Genomic DNA, 18,385 nt, shown 5'->3' on the forward strand with positions numbered 1-18,385 from the left:
TGAGGGTCCATTCTAACTCATTTAAGGGTTCTAAATCAAAGTTTCTTGGCTTAAGGAAGTATATTCCTTTAAAAGTAAGTGCCTCTATCATGTCTTTGACCTTTATTTTAAAATTATTGTCATTATCCCTCCTTCATACCCAGTTGGATATTGTTATTTGAAATTATCCATAACCTTTGGCTTGTACCATAATTTGCATGTGTCTGATAAAGTCTCTTATACTCATATTAAAATTTGGGCTTATATAAATTCATCCTGTCCAAAATCGTGAAACTGAAAAGTTGAGAGGTGGCGGCTTCATTAACTGGATGTGAATTTCGCTCCGCTCTGTAAAACAAATGGCATCAGTGCCAGGCCAGAGAAAGGGTCCCCGACATTGGCCCTCCGACGCTCAAGTCAATTATCAGAAAAATATGAAGAAGCAGAGCAACAGTAGTAGTAGTGGAATTCAATAATAACGCGTACCTCCATCGGTGAAGGACCCCCCCTTTATATAGAGCCCTAGTGGGCAGTGTGCACGTTTCTCGAGGCATAAGCACGTTCTCCCATATGTCCCATAAAAGGGTCTTGTCAAGAAAGTATCTCTGACACCATACCTTAACAGGGCATGCATATCCCTGACGCGATAGTAGAAGTTTCGGTCGTACGATCCGTCTGTTGACCATACCTCGTGTCAGCAACACTATCTCCCAAAAAGATGTCGAGAGATACTACAGTGGTCCAGTTACTTGGCCGAATGGGGTAGCCGCTCGGCCGAGACTCTGCTCCCTCTATGGCCAAGTCTCGTTGCTTGGCCAAGCGAGGAAATCGCTCGGCCAGGACTCCGCTGCGCCCTTAGCCAGGTCTCATACAACGTCCTATCACTCCATATCGAGCTTCGAGCATCGGCTGTCTTGCGTATCATCTCGAGCCTGAGTGGTGGTCAGCTCGGACCAGTCTCTTATCGGTCGAGGCCTGACCGCCCGACCGGCCATTACAATTGTCCTTCGTTCGATCCTTTAACATCCGGGTGTTGACCATCTTTTGACCTTAACCCCCACCCTGGCCGTTGACCTCATGTCAGATAAGTTTCCCTCCATCGCCGCATCATAAGTAATACCTAAATTATTAATCATGTCTATTTTTATAAGTTCTATAATTACTTTTTCTTGTCAGAAAAGCACGAGTCTTATAAGAATAAAAAGACTTTTCCTCTTGCTGTTGCTGTTGCTGTTGCTGTTGCTTTGCTCTGGCTCTTGCTCTTGTTAGGCTTCTCTGTCCAAAAACCACTAAGCTTTAGTGAATATAGTTGTGTTCTGCTAAAAAGTGTCCTAGATAACGCATCAATTATTATGTTAAGTCTTTCTTCTCCTCTATTTGAAAGGTGAAGTGATTAAGTTCTATGATATCTATAAATAAAAATGGTAAATAATAGTATCTCTTGATTATACATTTGTAGATTAAGTGTGTTTAACTATTCATTGAAGAAAATAGGTAAATTTCTATTTACATTTATAAGGCTTCTAATCTATGACTAGAAGTACTATTTCTTCTTGCCAGAAGCATATCTAACCAAAACATAGTATTGACTTCTGTCTGTCGTCCTCTTGTTGTTTGAGAGGGGCCAGTAAAATCTTCAGTTAGAGTTCTTGTTAGACTTAGTTTGATTGATTTTGACTATAAGTAGAAATGAATAAGTTTTTAGTTTCTCTTAGTAATTGTGCTTCCAATTGAAAACTTAAGTCTTTATTTATATTCTCTTGGGCTTCTCTCCGGTCGATGGGATCATGGGAGAACTGGTCCCTTAAATTTGTTTTTCCAAGTCCATAAGTTTATTTTCGATGACAGTAATTCTATGATGTAAAGAAGTTAAGAGGGCTAATATAGTGTTGTTCTACTGGATCAATATTTGAGTACTTTTTCCAGGTATCTCAGTGGAATCGACTCCATAATATCTATTTTTCTTAATCTTAGAATATTTTTGTGTGTAATCTTAAAGCATCGTCGTAACGAGTATTTTCAAAGTTAAGCTTATTCATTTATACTTGAGTTCATTAAATATGTTATGAAGAGTTACAAACTTTTCGTCAAGTTGTGTTTTGCTACTATCAATCAATCCTTTGATATCCTGTTGTGTAGGTGTACTATCTAGTTTTAAAGATGCTTGAGTGTTTTTTTTTTTTGAAAAAAAAAAATAAAATTAAAATAGGATATGCAGCTCATGGCTGCAGCACCGTGCACGTACCTAGCACATGCACGTGGGTGGGCCAGCGATAGGGTCACTCGTGTTGCAACTTAATTTTTTTTATTATTTATTTATTTTTTAAAATTCATTGTATTTATCAGCATTTACATTAATTTTCAATTCACGAGCATTATCAAATGGAAAAACTTGTGAACGTTGCCAATGTTTAATTTTGAAATGTTAGGTAACATTTATTTTTTTTGTATATATATATCATATACGTCATTTATTTCATTATTAAAATTTTGCAACACACTTTTCAATTTTGCACACAAAACTCACATAACATATCATATTCATAAGACACTCATCTTTCTCTTTAAATCTATCAATCAATTTCATCTTAAATTAATTTACAAAACTAAAAAACTTCTAATCACTTCAAATCAAAACTAATATACTTCTGAAAACCTTATTGATATATTTGTGTCGTCGAATTTGAATTTGATAACTTAAATTGAGAACAATGAATATTTAAATTAAGACTTAATAAAATTTATCACAAACTCCTTATAAGGTCTAATACAATGATTCTCATTATAATACCAACAATAGATTCCTAGAACTCCAAATTATTTCAAAGCAAAATCAATATACTCTTAAAACCTTCCTTAATATATCTATATCATCGTATCTAAATTTGATAGTATAAATTGCTAATAGTAAAAATTTAGAAATATATTTTTAATTTAATTCACTGTTCGTAATTTATACTATTAAATTTAGATATGGGAGCATAATACCATTAAAGAATATTTTTGACAGTATATTTATTTTGATTTAAAATAATTTTAAATTCTCTAAATCTATCCGTTAATTTCATATAAAATTGATTAATAGAGTTGGGATTATAAAAGAGGGGTATTTCAAAAATATAATATGAGATTTGAGTATTATGAAAATTGAGTATATGATTTAGATAATATTAAGACTTATTATGGTGTTCAGTAAAAAAAAAATATTAAAGAGTTTTTATTGAGCATAGAGGGTCATGAGAGATATGGGCTAATAAGTTATCCTTCATGTAATCGATAGTCATGATCAATTTTTAATGGGTGTAATGGTAAGGTATTTAGGTTATCATCCAGATATTCATAGTTCGAGTCCTAGTTATGATAAATTTGTAAGAATTTTTCCTTTAAATGGGGCACGTGACTAAAAGATGTTGAGCTACTGGACTGTCCGATGCGAACGCTTTCTGATTTACCTTGGTAGTCGGTGAAAAATTTTTGTGGAACCGAACCGGTCACCCCAGACTCGATGTTACCTAACCCGATTAATCATTTTTTTATACTAAAAAAAAAAAACTTCTACCCCTAACTTATTGAATCATAAGTTGATTTCATAATTTACTTTTATTCATTTAACGTAATAATTATGATTGTCATTAATCAACAAATTGAATACAAAACAAGTTGACAGCACTGTTTGAATTGACTAACTAAATATTTTCTTATGCTCACGTACATTATGATTTATATAAAAGTATAACCTTTGCAAATAATAATATATCGAAACTAATTAATTATTCTGCTTTACCATGACAATTTTATCTCAGTACTAAAGTTAATAAAGATTATAAAGGGACGACAACAATCAATTATTTTGTTGTTTAGGATTCTCAAACGGATCAGATTTTCCTTATGGAAACAATAATAAAGATCTGCTTGACGCAGCAATTTCTAAGTGGGCCCCGGCGATGAGCCAGATTGATGCAACACTTTACCTAGCTAGAACGTAAGGTGCAAATATTGGACACGGAGATGGTGCTTCCCCAGTGAACCAATAGTCAACCATTACTCGGACTTTTTGATGGGGTGAAATTGCCATTCTCCTCAAAATTTTGATGAGATCCCTGGGTGAAATTGGCTTGTTCAGCACGTTCTACGATGAAAATGGCATTTAAAATACTCTTTGCAGGTTCACGATGAAGAGCCTGGTTTATTCCTGTTGCAGAAGAAAGAAAAAAACAATACTGCTGCTCTCTGTAATATTATCCTGCAAATTTTTCCTAGAAATAAATACACAGATAAGATAAAGCTATCTTACCCGAGGCAGATGACTCTCAATAACATGAAATTCAAAAAAAAAAAAATGAGGGCAGATAAAAGAAAAGGGAAAAAGAGAGAGATTGTGTCTGAATGCCTCGCTACAGTTCGTAGTTGACTAAATACTTAAAAAACGTGTCGATTTGCCATGGTCAAAAGGATATCCACTCAAATCTGCTAAGCCAGTTGTATCGATCGAACTTCTTATCTGCTTTTTTGGTGGGACAGTTCATTATACGCAACTCCATAATTTGTCAGGTCATCGTTGTGATCACCATTTCAAGCTCCGATTTAAGAGCGCATATGCCATCTCTATCCATCACGATCAGTATCGAAGAAAGAAGGAGCTTCATTCCGATCTTCTCAATTTCACAAATCATTTTTTTTTTTCAAGTCTTGCTTTTGAGTTGCAGCCTTGCAGACATGGAACTGTGGTTCGCCGTGTGCGGCGGCCTGGCCGCGCTGCTGGTGGCTGCCTGGGCAGTCAGGATGCTGAACTGGGCGTTCTGGAAGCCGCGCCGCCTAGACCACCTGCTCCGGTCGCAGGGACTCAAGGGCTCCTCCTACCGTCCCATCAGCGGCGATCTCAAGGATTTTGTCCGGCTTACCGAGGAGGCCCGCGCCAAGCCCATGCCCTTCTCCCACGCCATCTTCCCTCGCGTTTCTCCCTTCTTGCAACGCGCAACTGAAGCACACGGTCAGCAGCCATACAACTTGATCGCCTGCCTTGTCCATTTCACCAAGCAAAGTTAACTCCTGTTGATTAAATCGGATTAAAAATTTTTCTTTTAGGAAAGGAGAACAAGGTAACTTTCCATTGGATGGGAACTAAGCCGAGAGCGCTCATCGCGGATCCTGATCAAATCAGAGAAGTTTTGGCCGACAAGACCGGCGAGATCGGGAAGGCAAACACCAGTCATCTGTTTAAGTACTTTCTCACAGGCGTGCTGGGTCAGGAAGGTGAGAAATGGGCCAAGCACAGGAAGATATTGAACCCCGCTTTCCATATAGAGAAGCTCAAGGTGATTGATCCATCTCTGCTGAGTTAATTTATGCCTCTGCCTCGCCTATATGTTTGTCGAAATGACTCAGTAATAACTCTTTTTTGCTATATGCAGCGCATGCTGCCTGCTTTCTCTGCTTGTTGTGATGAGTTGGTCAACCGATGGGATGAGACGGCGGCGAAAGGTGAAGAGATAGATGTTTTCGTCGAATTCCAGAGCCTCACCGGCGATGTCATTTCCCGGAGTGCTTTCGGTAGCAATTTTGAGGAAGGAAGGAAAATTTTCCAGCTTCATAATGAGCAAACTTTGTTCATCGCCGGCAGTCTCCCTTATGCACATATACCGGGCTACAGGTGAGTACTGATCCACAGTATACATCTGCAAAAGGTTCGATTCGGTGTGATCCTTATAATTGGAAACAGAGCACAATTGATATCTTTCATTGTTCAGGTTTTTGCCCACCCGAATGAACACTAGAATGAAAGCAATCGACAAAGAGGTGAAAGGGATTCTATTGAGCATAATCAAGAAGAGGGAGGAGAGTATGAAATTGGGCACCGCAAACAACGATGACCTTCTTGACTTGTTACTGGAGTCCAATCTGCAACACCTCCGAGAACATGGGAACGCCGGGTTGACGACGGACGAGGTGGTGGATGAATGCAAACTGTTCTACTTCGCAGGACAAGAGACTACGTCCCTTTTGCTAACGTGGACGATGGTTGTGCTGAGCATGCATCAAGATTGGCAAGAACGGGCTCGCGAAGAGGTTCTGCAAGCCTTTAGGAAAGAGAAACCTACTTTCGATGGCTTGAGCCACTTGAAGACCGTAAGCACCATAAATTTCGATTCTCCATGGGTCTACAGGGTGTTCCTCCAATATAATAGAAAGTATGATTGATGTGGCATATGCAGGTGACGATGATTCTGTACGAGGTTCTGCGACTCTACCCGCCGGTACTCGGCATACCGCGCCAGGTCCTCAAGAGCACAAAAATTGGGAACGTAGTGTACCCTCCAGGCGTCCTGCTCTACCTGTCCATCCTTCAGGTTCACCATGATCCAGACTTGTGGGGCAAAGACGTCGACGAGTTCAAGCCGGAGAGATTCGCGGAGGGCATGTACAAGGCGTCAGAGAAGAATGCCTTCTTCCCCTTCGGTAGCGGCCACCGGATCTGCATAGGCCAGAACTTCGCGTTGCTGGAAGCCAAGCTGGCACTATGTTTGATCCTTCAACGCTTCTCCTTTGACCTCTCGCCGTCCTACACTCATGCTCCCAACTTTGTTCTCACTCTCAAGCCTCAGCATGGGGCTCCTATCAGACTGCGTAGGATTTGAAACCATCAATCCTTCCATCGACCAATCTTAATATATACATATATATATATATATATATATATATATATATATATATAGATACATATACTTCTGTTGTAAAATCTATAGAAATCTTATAATTGCATAGTTAGTGTTTATTCCGTATGTATGGTAATGGTAATGGTGAGGACCATTATCGAAGCCTTTTGATGTAATTCGTTAGTGTTACTGAGATATAGAGTAAAAATAAAATAAAGAAACTAATTGTTTAGAATGTGTTCAACAAAATTTGTCTGTTAATGCGACTATGGGTTCAAAGGGTCGGCTTGCACGCTAGTTCACTTCCATCCCCTCTTCGGCGTAGAAATCGCATTAAGGGTTTGGACCGGTGACTCCTAGTTAGGCAACAGAACAGAAGGTCTCCTTCGCAGAGACATCGCTTTAAGTTAAGGGGACCAAATCCCTTGCTGATTGCAACGGCATCAAATCCCAACCGTTATCAGACTGTGCATTTGGGACTTAGAGCATCTTCAATCTTTTTTAAAAGATTTGTAACGTTAAAAGATTTGTAAAGTTAAAAAAATTCTAAGACATAAGTTTTATGATTTTTAATTTAAGAAGATTTAATTTTTTAAACTTATTTTTATCTAGATGAAATTATTAATCATTGAAAAAATAATATTATATATTTGATATTTAAAAATCATTAAATATTTTATTTAATAGTTAAAGTATACATCTTTATTTTGAAAATAAATATATTTGATAAATTAAAAAAATATAAAAGAATAGAGAACCAATTAGCTAGCCAAATTAAACGGGAGGAACTCCATCTCTTTTCATATTTTCACAGTTACTATATGCTTTTTTAGAACATCGACCAATTTGAAAATCCACGATCAAGGAAGTATAGGAGTGTTAGGTGGGCTTATTCCTACATTTCTCATCCACAAGCATGAGTCCTGCTGTCATGTCACTCATTGTACCCTTTTTTCCAGAGACATTTATAAGGCAAGTATATGATTTGACATTATGATTTAAACCTAAGAGCATCTTGCAATGGATCGGTGACTTTTCGCACCAATAACAGGGAGAAAGAGATACAGTGACAAGAGAAAAATAAATAAGCTTAAAAAAAACTTATAAAAAGCTTTATTATTCTTTATAAATGGAAAAAAAAGCTATAATTTTTTTTTTAATGATCCTACATTATAATTATATAATTATCTATGTTACATATCATAAATTACAATGCAACACTATTTTATCATTAATTATAAATTTCATCTTAAAAAACATATAGATTTAAATTTTCAATACCGCTCTTTAACAACAAATCTCAAATCTCATCTTTACAATTGATCATGTCCAAGCATGAAGCTGAAAAGTCGGGGATGTGACGACTCTGCTGACTGGATGAAGACCTTCCTCCTCTCTGCAAAATAAACCAAACCAGGAAAGGAGTCCCTGATGATGACCCTCCGACGTTCAAATTAAAACAATAGTAGGAAGTGAAATCGAAATAATAGATATAGAGATGAATTTTGCCTTTCTTCATATCTAATATACTCTTTTATACCTTTCTTAGTACCCCTCCATCTTCCCCTATTTAATGACATTAATTATCGACAGAAGACATCTTTGGCTTGACTTCTTCGCATTCAATGATAGTTGGAGTTTTTTCTTCCCCTTATTAAGTAGTTGTCTTTTCTTCTTTTATTATGTTATAGGTTCATTATTAATACGTACAATGCCAATGTCGTACCCCGAACCGAACGGGTGGCCCGCTCGACCCTCTCTCTTGCCGACCAGGCTGATCGGACACTGGTTCATCCAGATGGCCGACCAGACAGTGGCTCGTTCGATCGGTTGTTGTAGCCACTTCCCGCTCGGGTCAGTCTAGCTTAAGCCATGGTGTTGACCATCTTGACTTTGACTTTCACCGTGACAATTGACTCGTGCCAGGTAGGCTCCCCCTTATCGCCGCATCACAAGTCTCCCCCTTAAGTCTAGTCGAAGGTAGTTGCAAGTTCGACTGACTGGACAGTTGGTGCCTTAGGGGATTTTTCCACGTCTGATCGGATTGTGCTCGGTCCTTAATCGTTGATCAACCCATAAGACAACACCATTCGACTTCATTGGTCGTGTTGTGCCTATAGATCTATCGGGTCGTGGCTAGGGCGGATGGTGCCTAGGCCGTTCGGCCCTATGACTCGTCCTCTATACTGCTCGGGACGATAGGCAGCACTGACCCGTCCCCTGTGCCGGCCGGAACGATGGGCAACAGCACTTGGCGGCTAAACTTCCTTTCCTTGTGCGTCCTTAGGTGAGCATGGTCGTGGCTGATGTCATCCAAATTTCTCGAAGACCGTGCAAATCCTTGATAATTATAGCCGAGCATGCAGCCATACCTTTTAATTAAGTTCATTAAATGTTATCTGATGACCAAAGGACACGTGTCCCGCACTATCACTGCACGCTTGATGTGACAGGCGGATATCCGATTGCGACGCGACGTGCGCCTTTTCAAATTCAAAGGTTGGATCTGCTTCTAGGTTTCCATAACTCTGGATCGAACGACGAAGATCGATAGCCGCGAGGTTTATAAACCTCGCGTGCATCACCGTCTTCCTCACTTCCCGTTTTCGTCTTCGAGCTTCCGGTGATATTCCATTTTCTTCTGTTTCTTCGGCGATCTTTCCAATAAGCTTCTTCCTTCTTCCAATCAAAATTTTTCGTTGCACTTCGATCTCTTTATTTTCGATGGCAAGCTCCTCTCATCCCCCTGTCGTCGTCCCTAGGCTTTGGTATACCTCCATCGAGTCCAGGTTCGACAGTGGCGACGCTGAGAGTTTGAAAGCTGCTTACAAAATTCCGTCCGACTATCAAATTGCTCTTCCTTCGGCTTTTGACCGTCCGAGCGAACCGCCTCTCGATTTTGTATGCTTCTTTAGGGATCAATTCACCGTCGGTCTGCGGTTTCCTGTCCATCCTTTTTTTTTCATCATCTGTAGATATTTTCGTATTTCTCTCCACCAATTAGTCCCGAACTCTTTTAAGCTGTTGTGCGGGGTCGTTATCCTTTTCCGCCTGCACGACATTCCTTTGACCCCTCGACTCTTCCACTAATTCTATTATCCTAAATTGTCCGAGCAAGGGATCTTTCTATTACAAGCCCGAGTGGGCTTGGTCTTCTTCGATAAGATCTCATCCTCCAATAAGCATTGGAAGGACTACTATTTTTTCGTTTGCTCTCTGGAGCAGCATGATTTTCCGATCAGATGGCAACTTGAAGTGGCGAACACCCCGATGCTCAAAAAGTACAAGAGTCGATCAGACTACTTCCAAGCAACTTCACATTTGGCGGGTCAGAAGTACCATATCCACAAGTTGTTGCATGAGGGAGTCCTCTACGTGTTCGGCTTGAGCCCGATCTGCACAAAGCTCCCGTCCAGCCTAGGTATGCTCCTCTTCTTCTCCTTAGTTGCATCTAACTGATTTTTTTTCTCCTTTTTTCAGCCCACATCGTGTTAAGGTCGCGTTTGGCCGGCAAGGGCAAACTAGTGGATGCGAAGATCAATTCCGCGGTCGTAGCCGAGCTGGAGAGCCACGGCTTGCAACCGGTCGGCTCCCACGAGGATCCGCTCGGAGAGAGCACAGGAGTCCTAGCTCAAGGGAACAAAGGAGTAACCAGTCATACGACTAGTGGTGAAGTGGTTGGCGCAGCGACTCCTCTGCCAGAACGGCTTCTGGTGATTCCGGTCGACGAGGCCTCGGAATCGGCTTCTTCCGAGGAGTCGTTGATAAGCCGAAAGAGGTGCCGCGCGGAGATTACCTCCCGATCCACCACCTCCACTACACAGACTCCAACCAGGACCAGCCCATGTCTTCCATCAAAGCAGGGTGAAACCTCCACACCTGCGCCCGAGCAAGCGACGGTCATCTCACATACTTTGCTTTCATCTGATTGGACATTGTCTTTGTCCGGGCTGCCACAAGGAACAATATGCGCGCTGCTGGTCGCTTTCATACCGTCTCCACCTTTGCCAAAGGCTCAGAAGTCTTGAATTCGACCGGCGTTGGTGTCCCAGTTGGCTAGTAGAGTAACCATAGCCCCATCTACTCCGAGTGGACGGTGCCATATAATGGCGGTCATTCATCTGCCTACAGACGAGTGGCGCGACTCCGACAGCGCTGAATCCCGAGCCCCGAAGCACCAAATAATTATCCAAGAGGCACTCTCACAGATATGGGCTGACGCCTGGGCTCGTGCGACGGTCATGCCTCTAGGGGTGTTCGCCGACAGTCATACCCAGATATCCACTGGGGTAAGTATTTTACTTGCATGTTCCTATTTATCACCACTCAACCCTAATAAATTCCTGCTTCCTCGTAGTATTGGGTAGAGAGCATGGACATATGCCAAAGACTCACATTTTTTGTGCAAAAAGTTAAATAGTTGCGCGCCCCGAGCGGCCAGGAAACGACTTCTCAAGCGCAGTTGGAGAAAATGAACGCTAAGACGACTCAATTAAGAGTCGATCTGAGTAGGAGTTAGGTGGTGGAAGTCCTGGTGAGTGAAGCTAGGTTGTGGAAGTCCTGGTGAGTGAAGCCGGCCCCTAGTGAGTGAACCTAGGTAGTTGAAGTCTTGGTGAGTAAAGTCAGACCCTAGTGAGTGAAGCTACGTTAAGTCCTGGTAAGTGAAGTCATGCCCTAGTGAGTGAAGCTAGATAGTGGAAGTCGTGGTGAGTGAAGTCGGACTATAGTGAGTGAAGTTAGGTGGTGGAAGTCATAGTGAGTGAAGCCAGGTAATGGAAGTCCTAGTGAGTGGAGCTGGGCAGCCCCTAGGGGAGGTAACCTTGTGTTATATGTGACCGACTGGTTTTCGGTCGACCGCGCATGGTTGACCGGACCAGCGAATCTTGAAATCTGTTAACACTATCTTACTTTACTATTTTATCTATTGTGTTAAGTTAGTGTTGCAGGGAAGTTCAACTAAGTCAACGGGTCAATCGAATATCTGGCATAAAGTCTAAATAGGTCGACTGGCTGACCAGATGTCTGGTAAGATGGTAAGTTAAGGTAAGTCACCGAAGGAGAGTGACTTTGTGAGGACGCATTCCCCGTTTGAGAGAACAATAGGCGTTGATCCAACTTAGATCCATTTGGAAAATCTAAGTTGAGATCTTGATTAGATTCTGGTCTCGAGGAGATAAAATCTAATTACTACTCTACTTGTTATACAGTGCTAACTTTGTTTTGTAGGGTAGTATATTTTTTTTATTGCCTCGGACTAACTTGCAAGAAAACAAGTCCGCTAGAAAATTGGGTCCGGGCACCCGGAGGGTATCTGGGCGCCCGGAATGCCAAAAGTTATCTCGTCGCCAGTTTGGGGCGCGCTGATTGGATAAGCTGATATCATGGTCCAAGTGCCCGGAACTGCCTATATAAGCAGCATTCACCAGGAGCACAAGATAACAAGTTTCTTCTGCGATTACTCTCTTGCGCGATGCTCCTGCGACTCCACAACGTGACTCCGACGATCGAGTGACGCTGCTCCGATGACCGAGCAACACAACTCTGACGACAGAATGACGTGACTCCAAAAACTGAAAGCACAGTCTTCCAGATCTCTGATAAGTTGTTGGTATATTTTGTTTATTTCTGTAGTTAAATTATAAATCTATTGTCTTCCTCTTGTAAATATTTATGAATTGTTAGTGGATTGTCCAACAAAAGCATTTGACAAGTGCAGACCTTGGAGTAGGAGTCGACGAAGGCTCCGAACTAAGTAAAACTTGGTTTGTTAACATTGTTTTCATTATTATCTTTCCGTTGTATATTTTATTTTAGTATCAATTTTCGACGATCGCTATTCACCCTCCTCCTCCCCCTCCCCCTCCCCCTCCCCCTCTAGCGTTCTTCACGATCCAACAATATTCATCTAAATCTTCAAATAAAGATTTGATTTCTTTGGACAGGTTGATTAAGTTAAATTTATAGGCCTTAGTACTTCCTTGTTTATTTTTCTAGTTTTGTATTAACTTCAAATGTTTTGTTCCAAGTTATTTAAGTATACTGATTGAATCAGTATCTTGTCTTAGCATGAGATTTAAAGTGTCATTTTCTACTTCTTCATTTTGTCATGTAGAAAGTTGATATCCAAAGAATCTAACATCTAGATTTCCCTTCTGGTCTTTATACATTATAGATGTCGTCGGTTTTAGTGTTGTCTTAGGAGCATCTAAGTTGAGGGTCCATTCTAACCCATTTAAGGTTTCTAAATCAAAGTTTCTTGGCTTAAGGAAGAATATTCCTTTAAAAGTAAGTGTCTCTATCATGTCCTTGACTTTTATTTTAAAATTATTGTGAATGTGATTCGTCATCCCCCTTCATACCTAGTTGGATATTGTTATTTGAAATTGTCCATAACCTTTGGCTTGTACCATAATTTGCATGTGTCTAACAAAGTCTCTTATACTCATATTAAAATTTGGGCACATACAAATTGATCCTGTTTAAAATCGTAAAGCTGAAAAGTTAAGAGGTGGCGGCTTCACTGATCGGATGTGGATTTCGCTCCGTTCTGTAAAACAAATGACATCAATCCCTAGCCAAGGAAGGGGTCTCCGACATTGGTCTTCCGACGCTCAAGTCAGTCATCGAAAAAATATGAAGAAGTAGAGCAATATTAGTAGCAGTTGAATTCAATAGAAACGCGTACCTCCGTCGATGAATGAACCCCCCCCCTTATATAGAGCCCTAATAGCAGCATGCACGCTTCTCGAGGCATGAGTACGTTCTCACATATGTCCCATAAAAGGGATTTATCAGGAAAGTACCCCTGACACAATACCTTAACAGGGCATGCATATCCCTGACGTGACAGTAGAAGCTTCGATCGTACGATCCGCTTGTTGACCATACCTCGTGTCAGCGACACTATCTCCCAAAAAGATATCGAGAGATACTACAGTGGTCACATTGCTTGGCCAAGAGGGGTAGTCGTTCGGCCGGGACTCCGCTCCCTCTATGGCCAAGTTCCGTTGCTTGGCCGAGCAGGGAAGCCGCTCGATCAGGACTCCGCTGCGCCCCTGGCCAGGTCTCATACGACGTCCTGCCACTCCGTATCGAGCTTCGAACGTCAGTTGTCTTGTGTATCATCTCGAGCCTGAGTGGGGGTCAGCTCGGACCCATCTTCTACCGGTCGAGACTTGGTCACCCGACCAGCCATTGCAATTATCCTCCGTTCGGCCCTTTGACATCCGGATGTGGTCGCCTTTTGACCTTGACCTCCACTTTGATCGTTGAACTCGTGCCAGATAGGCTTCCCTCTATCGCAACATCATAAATAATACCTAAATTATTATTCATGTCTATTTTTATAAGTTCTATGATTATTTTTTCTTGTCAGAAAAGTACGAGTCATATAAGAATAAAAAGACTTGCTAGGGTGTTCATGGAAGAAAATAGTTAAATTTCTATCTACATTTATAAGGCTTCTAATCTATGACTAGAAGTACTATTTCTTCTTGCCAGAATCATATCTAACTAAAAAATAGTATTGACTTCTGTCTATCTTCCTCTTGTTATTTGAGTTTGAGTTCTTGTTAGACTTATTTTGATTGATTTTAACTATAAGTAGCATTTTGATTGATTTTAACTATAAGTAGAAATGAATAAATTTTTGGTTTCTCTTAGTAACTGTGCTTCCAATTGAAAACTTAAGTCTTTATTTATATTCTCTTGGGCTTCTCTCCAGTCGATGGGAGAACTGATCCCTTAAATTTGTTTTTCTAAGTCCATAAGTTTATTTTCAAATACAGTAATTCAATGATGCAAAGAAGTTGGGCTAATATAGTGTTGTTCTACTGGATCAAGATTTGAGTACTTTTTCCAAGTATCTCAGTGGAATCAACTCTATAATATCTGTTTTTCTTAGTCTTAGAATATTTTGTGTGTAATCTTAAAGCCTCGTCGTAATGAGTATTTTCAAAGTTAAGCTTATTCATTTATACTTGAGTTCATTAAGTATGTTATGAAGAGTTACAATCTTTTCGTCAAGTTGTGTTTTGCTACTACCAATCAATCCTTTGATATCCTTTGTATAGGTGTACTATCTAGTTTTAAAGATCGTTTTAAAGATGCTTGAGTGTCTTTAATGTAATCAAGGTTCTTGTGAATTTCAACTAATAACACCTTTAGCTCGGTGATTTCTATTTTTTTATTTTTGAAAAAAAAATAAATTAAAATGGGATATGTGGCTCATGGCTGCAGCACAGCGCACGTACCTAGCACATGCGCGTGGGTGGGCCAGCAATAAGGTCATTCCGTGTTGCAACTTTCCCTTTAATTTTTCTGATTGTTAATTTTTTTTTAAATTCAATATATTTATCAATATTTACATTAAGTTTCAATTGGTCAGCGTTGCCAAATGGAAAAGTTTGTGAATGTTGTCAACGTTCAATTTTGAAATATTGGATAATATTTACTTTTTCTATATATATATATCATATACTCATTTATTTCATTATTAAAATTTCATCAATTTTAACTTACTTCATCATCTTCCTATCACATAAAAAAAATACTACATATAAAAAATTTAAAGAGAAATAAATAAAAATTCTAGTCGTTATTTTAGAGATTTATTGAACTCCTAATATATTGACGAAAGTTCAAGTTGAGAAAATTCTCTAGTTCATCCTAATCTACAACATCTTCAATTTTCATTTCGCACACAAAACTCATATAACGTATCATATTCTCAAAATACTTCTCATTCTCTTTAGGTCTATCAATCAATTTCATCTGAAACTAACCTCATTAATGTATTTGTGTCATCGAATTTGAATTAGATAACTTAAATTGAGAACAATGAATATTTAAATTAAGACTTAAGAAAATTTATCACAAACTCCCTATGAGAATACTCATCATCAATACCAACAATAGGTTCCTAGAACTCATTTAATTCAAAAAAATATCAAACTTTTAAATTTTTGAATGATGTAGATCCGTCAGTTTTGTACGAAACTAACTAATGGACTTTAAAGAACTCCAAATTATTTCAAAACAAAATCAATATACTCCTAAAATCTTCCTTAATATATCTATATCACCATATCTAAATTCGATAGCATAAATTGATAATAGTGAATTTTTGAATTGGTATAATAAAAATTTAAAAATGTATTTTTAATTTAATTTTCTGTTCTTAATTTATACTATCAAATCATAATAACATTAAAGAATATTTTTGATAGTATATTAATTTTGATTTTAAATGATTTTAAATTCTCTAAATCTATCATATAAAATTGATTAATAGAGTTGTGATAACAAAAAAGGGGTATTTCAAAAATATAATATGAGATTTGAATATTATGAAAATTGAGTATATGATTTAGATAATATTAAAACTTATTATGATGTTCAGTAAAATAAAAAAATATCGAAGGTTTTTTATTGAGCATAGAGGGGCATGAGAGATGTGGGCTAATAAGTTATCCTCCCTGTAATCCGTCAATAGAGTTTTCGATAGTCATTAATTGATCAATTTCTAACGAGTGCTTATACTCAATAAGAAAAGCTTCTACCCCTAAATTATTCACTTATAAGTTGATTTTATAATTTATTGTTCTTCATTTAACGTAATAAGGATGGACTACTAAGCATATCTTTTCTGTATTGATTCTGGATAGATTGACAGAGACGCTAAGATAAATATATTTATCTTTTGTCATCATGATTATTATTAATCAACAAATTGAATACGAAATAAGTTGACTACTACTGTTTGAGTTGACTAACTAAATATTTTCTAATGCTCATGTTCATTATGATTTATATAAAAGTATAACCTTTGCAGTAATAATATATGGAAATTAAAAGTAGAGAAAAATCTTCAATCAGAATTTAAATTTTTGTATACAATTCTCACTCATAAAAAATTTTGTTTCCACTCTCTGCATGTAAAGTTTTATTTGCTTCAATTCCCTCATACAAATATTGTGACCTAATTATCCCTCAGATTTTTTTGGTACAAAATGTCCAAAAATGAATATAATTTAAAGAAAATCTAGTATATTTTTTATCCAATTGAATATCATTTAAAAAAAATCTAGTATATTCGAGTATATTTTTAATTAAAATTATCCTTCGTATATTTTAGGTATAAATAGTATAAAAATGAATATAATTCCTATTAAATTCAACATTTTAAATTAGAATGGAGTATATTTTCTATTAAATTAAGTACGACTTTTTTCCTATTTAATATAATTCTTCCTAAATTCAGTACCATTTGAAAAAAATCTAGTATATTTTTCATCCAATTGAGTATCATTTAAAGAAAATCTAATATATTTTGCATCTAATTGAGTACCATTTAAAGAAAATCTAGTATATTTTCCATCCAATTGAGGTGGAAAAAGAATGTACTCAATTTGATAGAAAATATACTAGATTCTAATTTAATTGTACTGAATTTAAGAGGATTTATACTCATTTTTAGACTTTTTATACTTAAAATATCAGGGACAATTAGGTAAGTATATTAGACTAGGGAGTGAAAAGAAAGATTTTTTCCAATGGAGAGTGCATGCAAACTTGTGTTTGTTAATGGGGATTGCATGCAAATTTTCTCTTAATTATTCTGCTTTACCATGACCATTTTATCTTAGTACTGAAGTTAATAAAGATTCTCTCCTCGGATGGATCTAGTGATTAGCACATGAGGTGTTGCCATCAATGAAGTCTGAGGTTCGAATTTTGACAAAGTCGAGGTAAATGTCTCCCTTATGTGCTAGTCATTATTCCAAAGGTTAGTAGCCGCCCGTAATTTATCCCCTCCATATTGACCCTGGGACAAATTGATGGGAACTGAAGACGAACGTATTCATCTTTTACCACAAATAAAATTAATAAAGATTATAAAGGGACGACAACAATCATTTATTTTGTTTTCCTTACGGAGCAAGTCAAAATTTGCTTTGTAAATTTAGGATTCTCAAACGGATCAGATTTTACTTATGGAAACAATAATAAAGATCTGCCTGACGCATCAACTTCTACGTGGGCCCCAAAGACCGGCGATGAGCCAGACTGATGCAACACTTTACCTAGCTAGAACGTAAGGTGCAAATATTGGACACGGAGATGGTGCTTTCCCAGTGAACCAATAGTCAACCATTACTCGGACTTTTTGATGTGGTGAAATTGCCATTCTCCTCAAAATTTTGATGAGATCCCTGGGTGAAATTGGCTTGTTCAGCACGTTCTACGATGAAAATGGCATTTAAAATACTCTTGCAGGTTCACGGTGAAGTGGCTGGCTTATTCCTGTTGCAGAAGAAAGAAAAAAAAACCATACTGCTACTCTCTGTAATATTATCCTGCAAACTTTTCTTAGAAATAAATACGTTCCGTAAGGTAAACTGCTACTCTCTGTAACATTAACAGATTGATGCAAAAAACCATACTGCTACTCTCTGTAATCTTACCCGAGGGCCGAGGCAGTTCGACTATCAATAACATTAACTTCTAAAAAAAAAAATGAGGGCAGAAAAAGAAAAAGGAAAAAAGAGAGATAGTGTCTGAATGCATCGCTACAGTTGATAGTTGACTAAATACTGCAAAAGCGTGTCGATTTGCCATGGTCAAAAGGATATCTAACTCAAATCCGCTAAGCCAATTGTATCAAACTGTTAGTTTCTCCATAATTTGTCAGGTCATCCTTGTGATCACCATTTCAAGCTCCGATTTAAGAGTGCGTATGTCATCTCTATGCA

At 38.3% G+C, this 18,385-nt stretch overlaps 1 protein-coding gene across 1 annotated transcript; it reads left to right on the top strand.

Annotated features, from left to right (window-relative positions):
• The first annotated feature begins 4,477 nt into the window (after window positions 1-4,477).
• LOC122029960 (cytochrome P450 CYP72A219-like) lies at window positions 4,478-6,858 on the top strand. Its single transcript, XM_042589104.1, has 5 exons — window positions 4,478-4,969; window positions 5,065-5,294; window positions 5,391-5,629; window positions 5,727-6,105; window positions 6,192-6,858. Exons 1-5 carry the CDS (start codon window positions 4,576-4,578, stop codon window positions 6,612-6,614), a joined length of 1,665 nt encoding a protein of 554 aa, XP_042445038.1. The 5' UTR covers window positions 4,478-4,575; the 3' UTR covers window positions 6,615-6,858.
• The last annotated feature ends 11,527 nt before the right edge of the window (window positions 6,859-18,385 follow it).

Source organism: Zingiber officinale, chromosome 10B (genome assembly GCF_018446385.1).
Source record: "Zingiber officinale cultivar Zhangliang chromosome 10B, Zo_v1.1, whole genome shotgun sequence".
NCBI classification, from domain to species: Eukaryota; Viridiplantae; Streptophyta; class Magnoliopsida; order Zingiberales; family Zingiberaceae; genus Zingiber; species Zingiber officinale.

Coding starts and splice junctions, on each gene's coding strand:
- LOC122029960 (XM_042589104.1), top strand. CDS start 4,576: ATGCCATCTCTATCCATCACGATCAGTATCGAAGAAAGAAGGAGCTTC. Junction 4,970..5,064: donor ACGCGCAACTGAAGCACACG/GTCAGCAGCCAT, acceptor TTTTTCTTTTAG/GAAAGGAGAACAAGGTAACT. Junction 5,295..5,390: donor TCCATATAGAGAAGCTCAAG/GTGATTGATCCA, acceptor TGCTATATGCAG/CGCATGCTGCCTGCTTTCTC.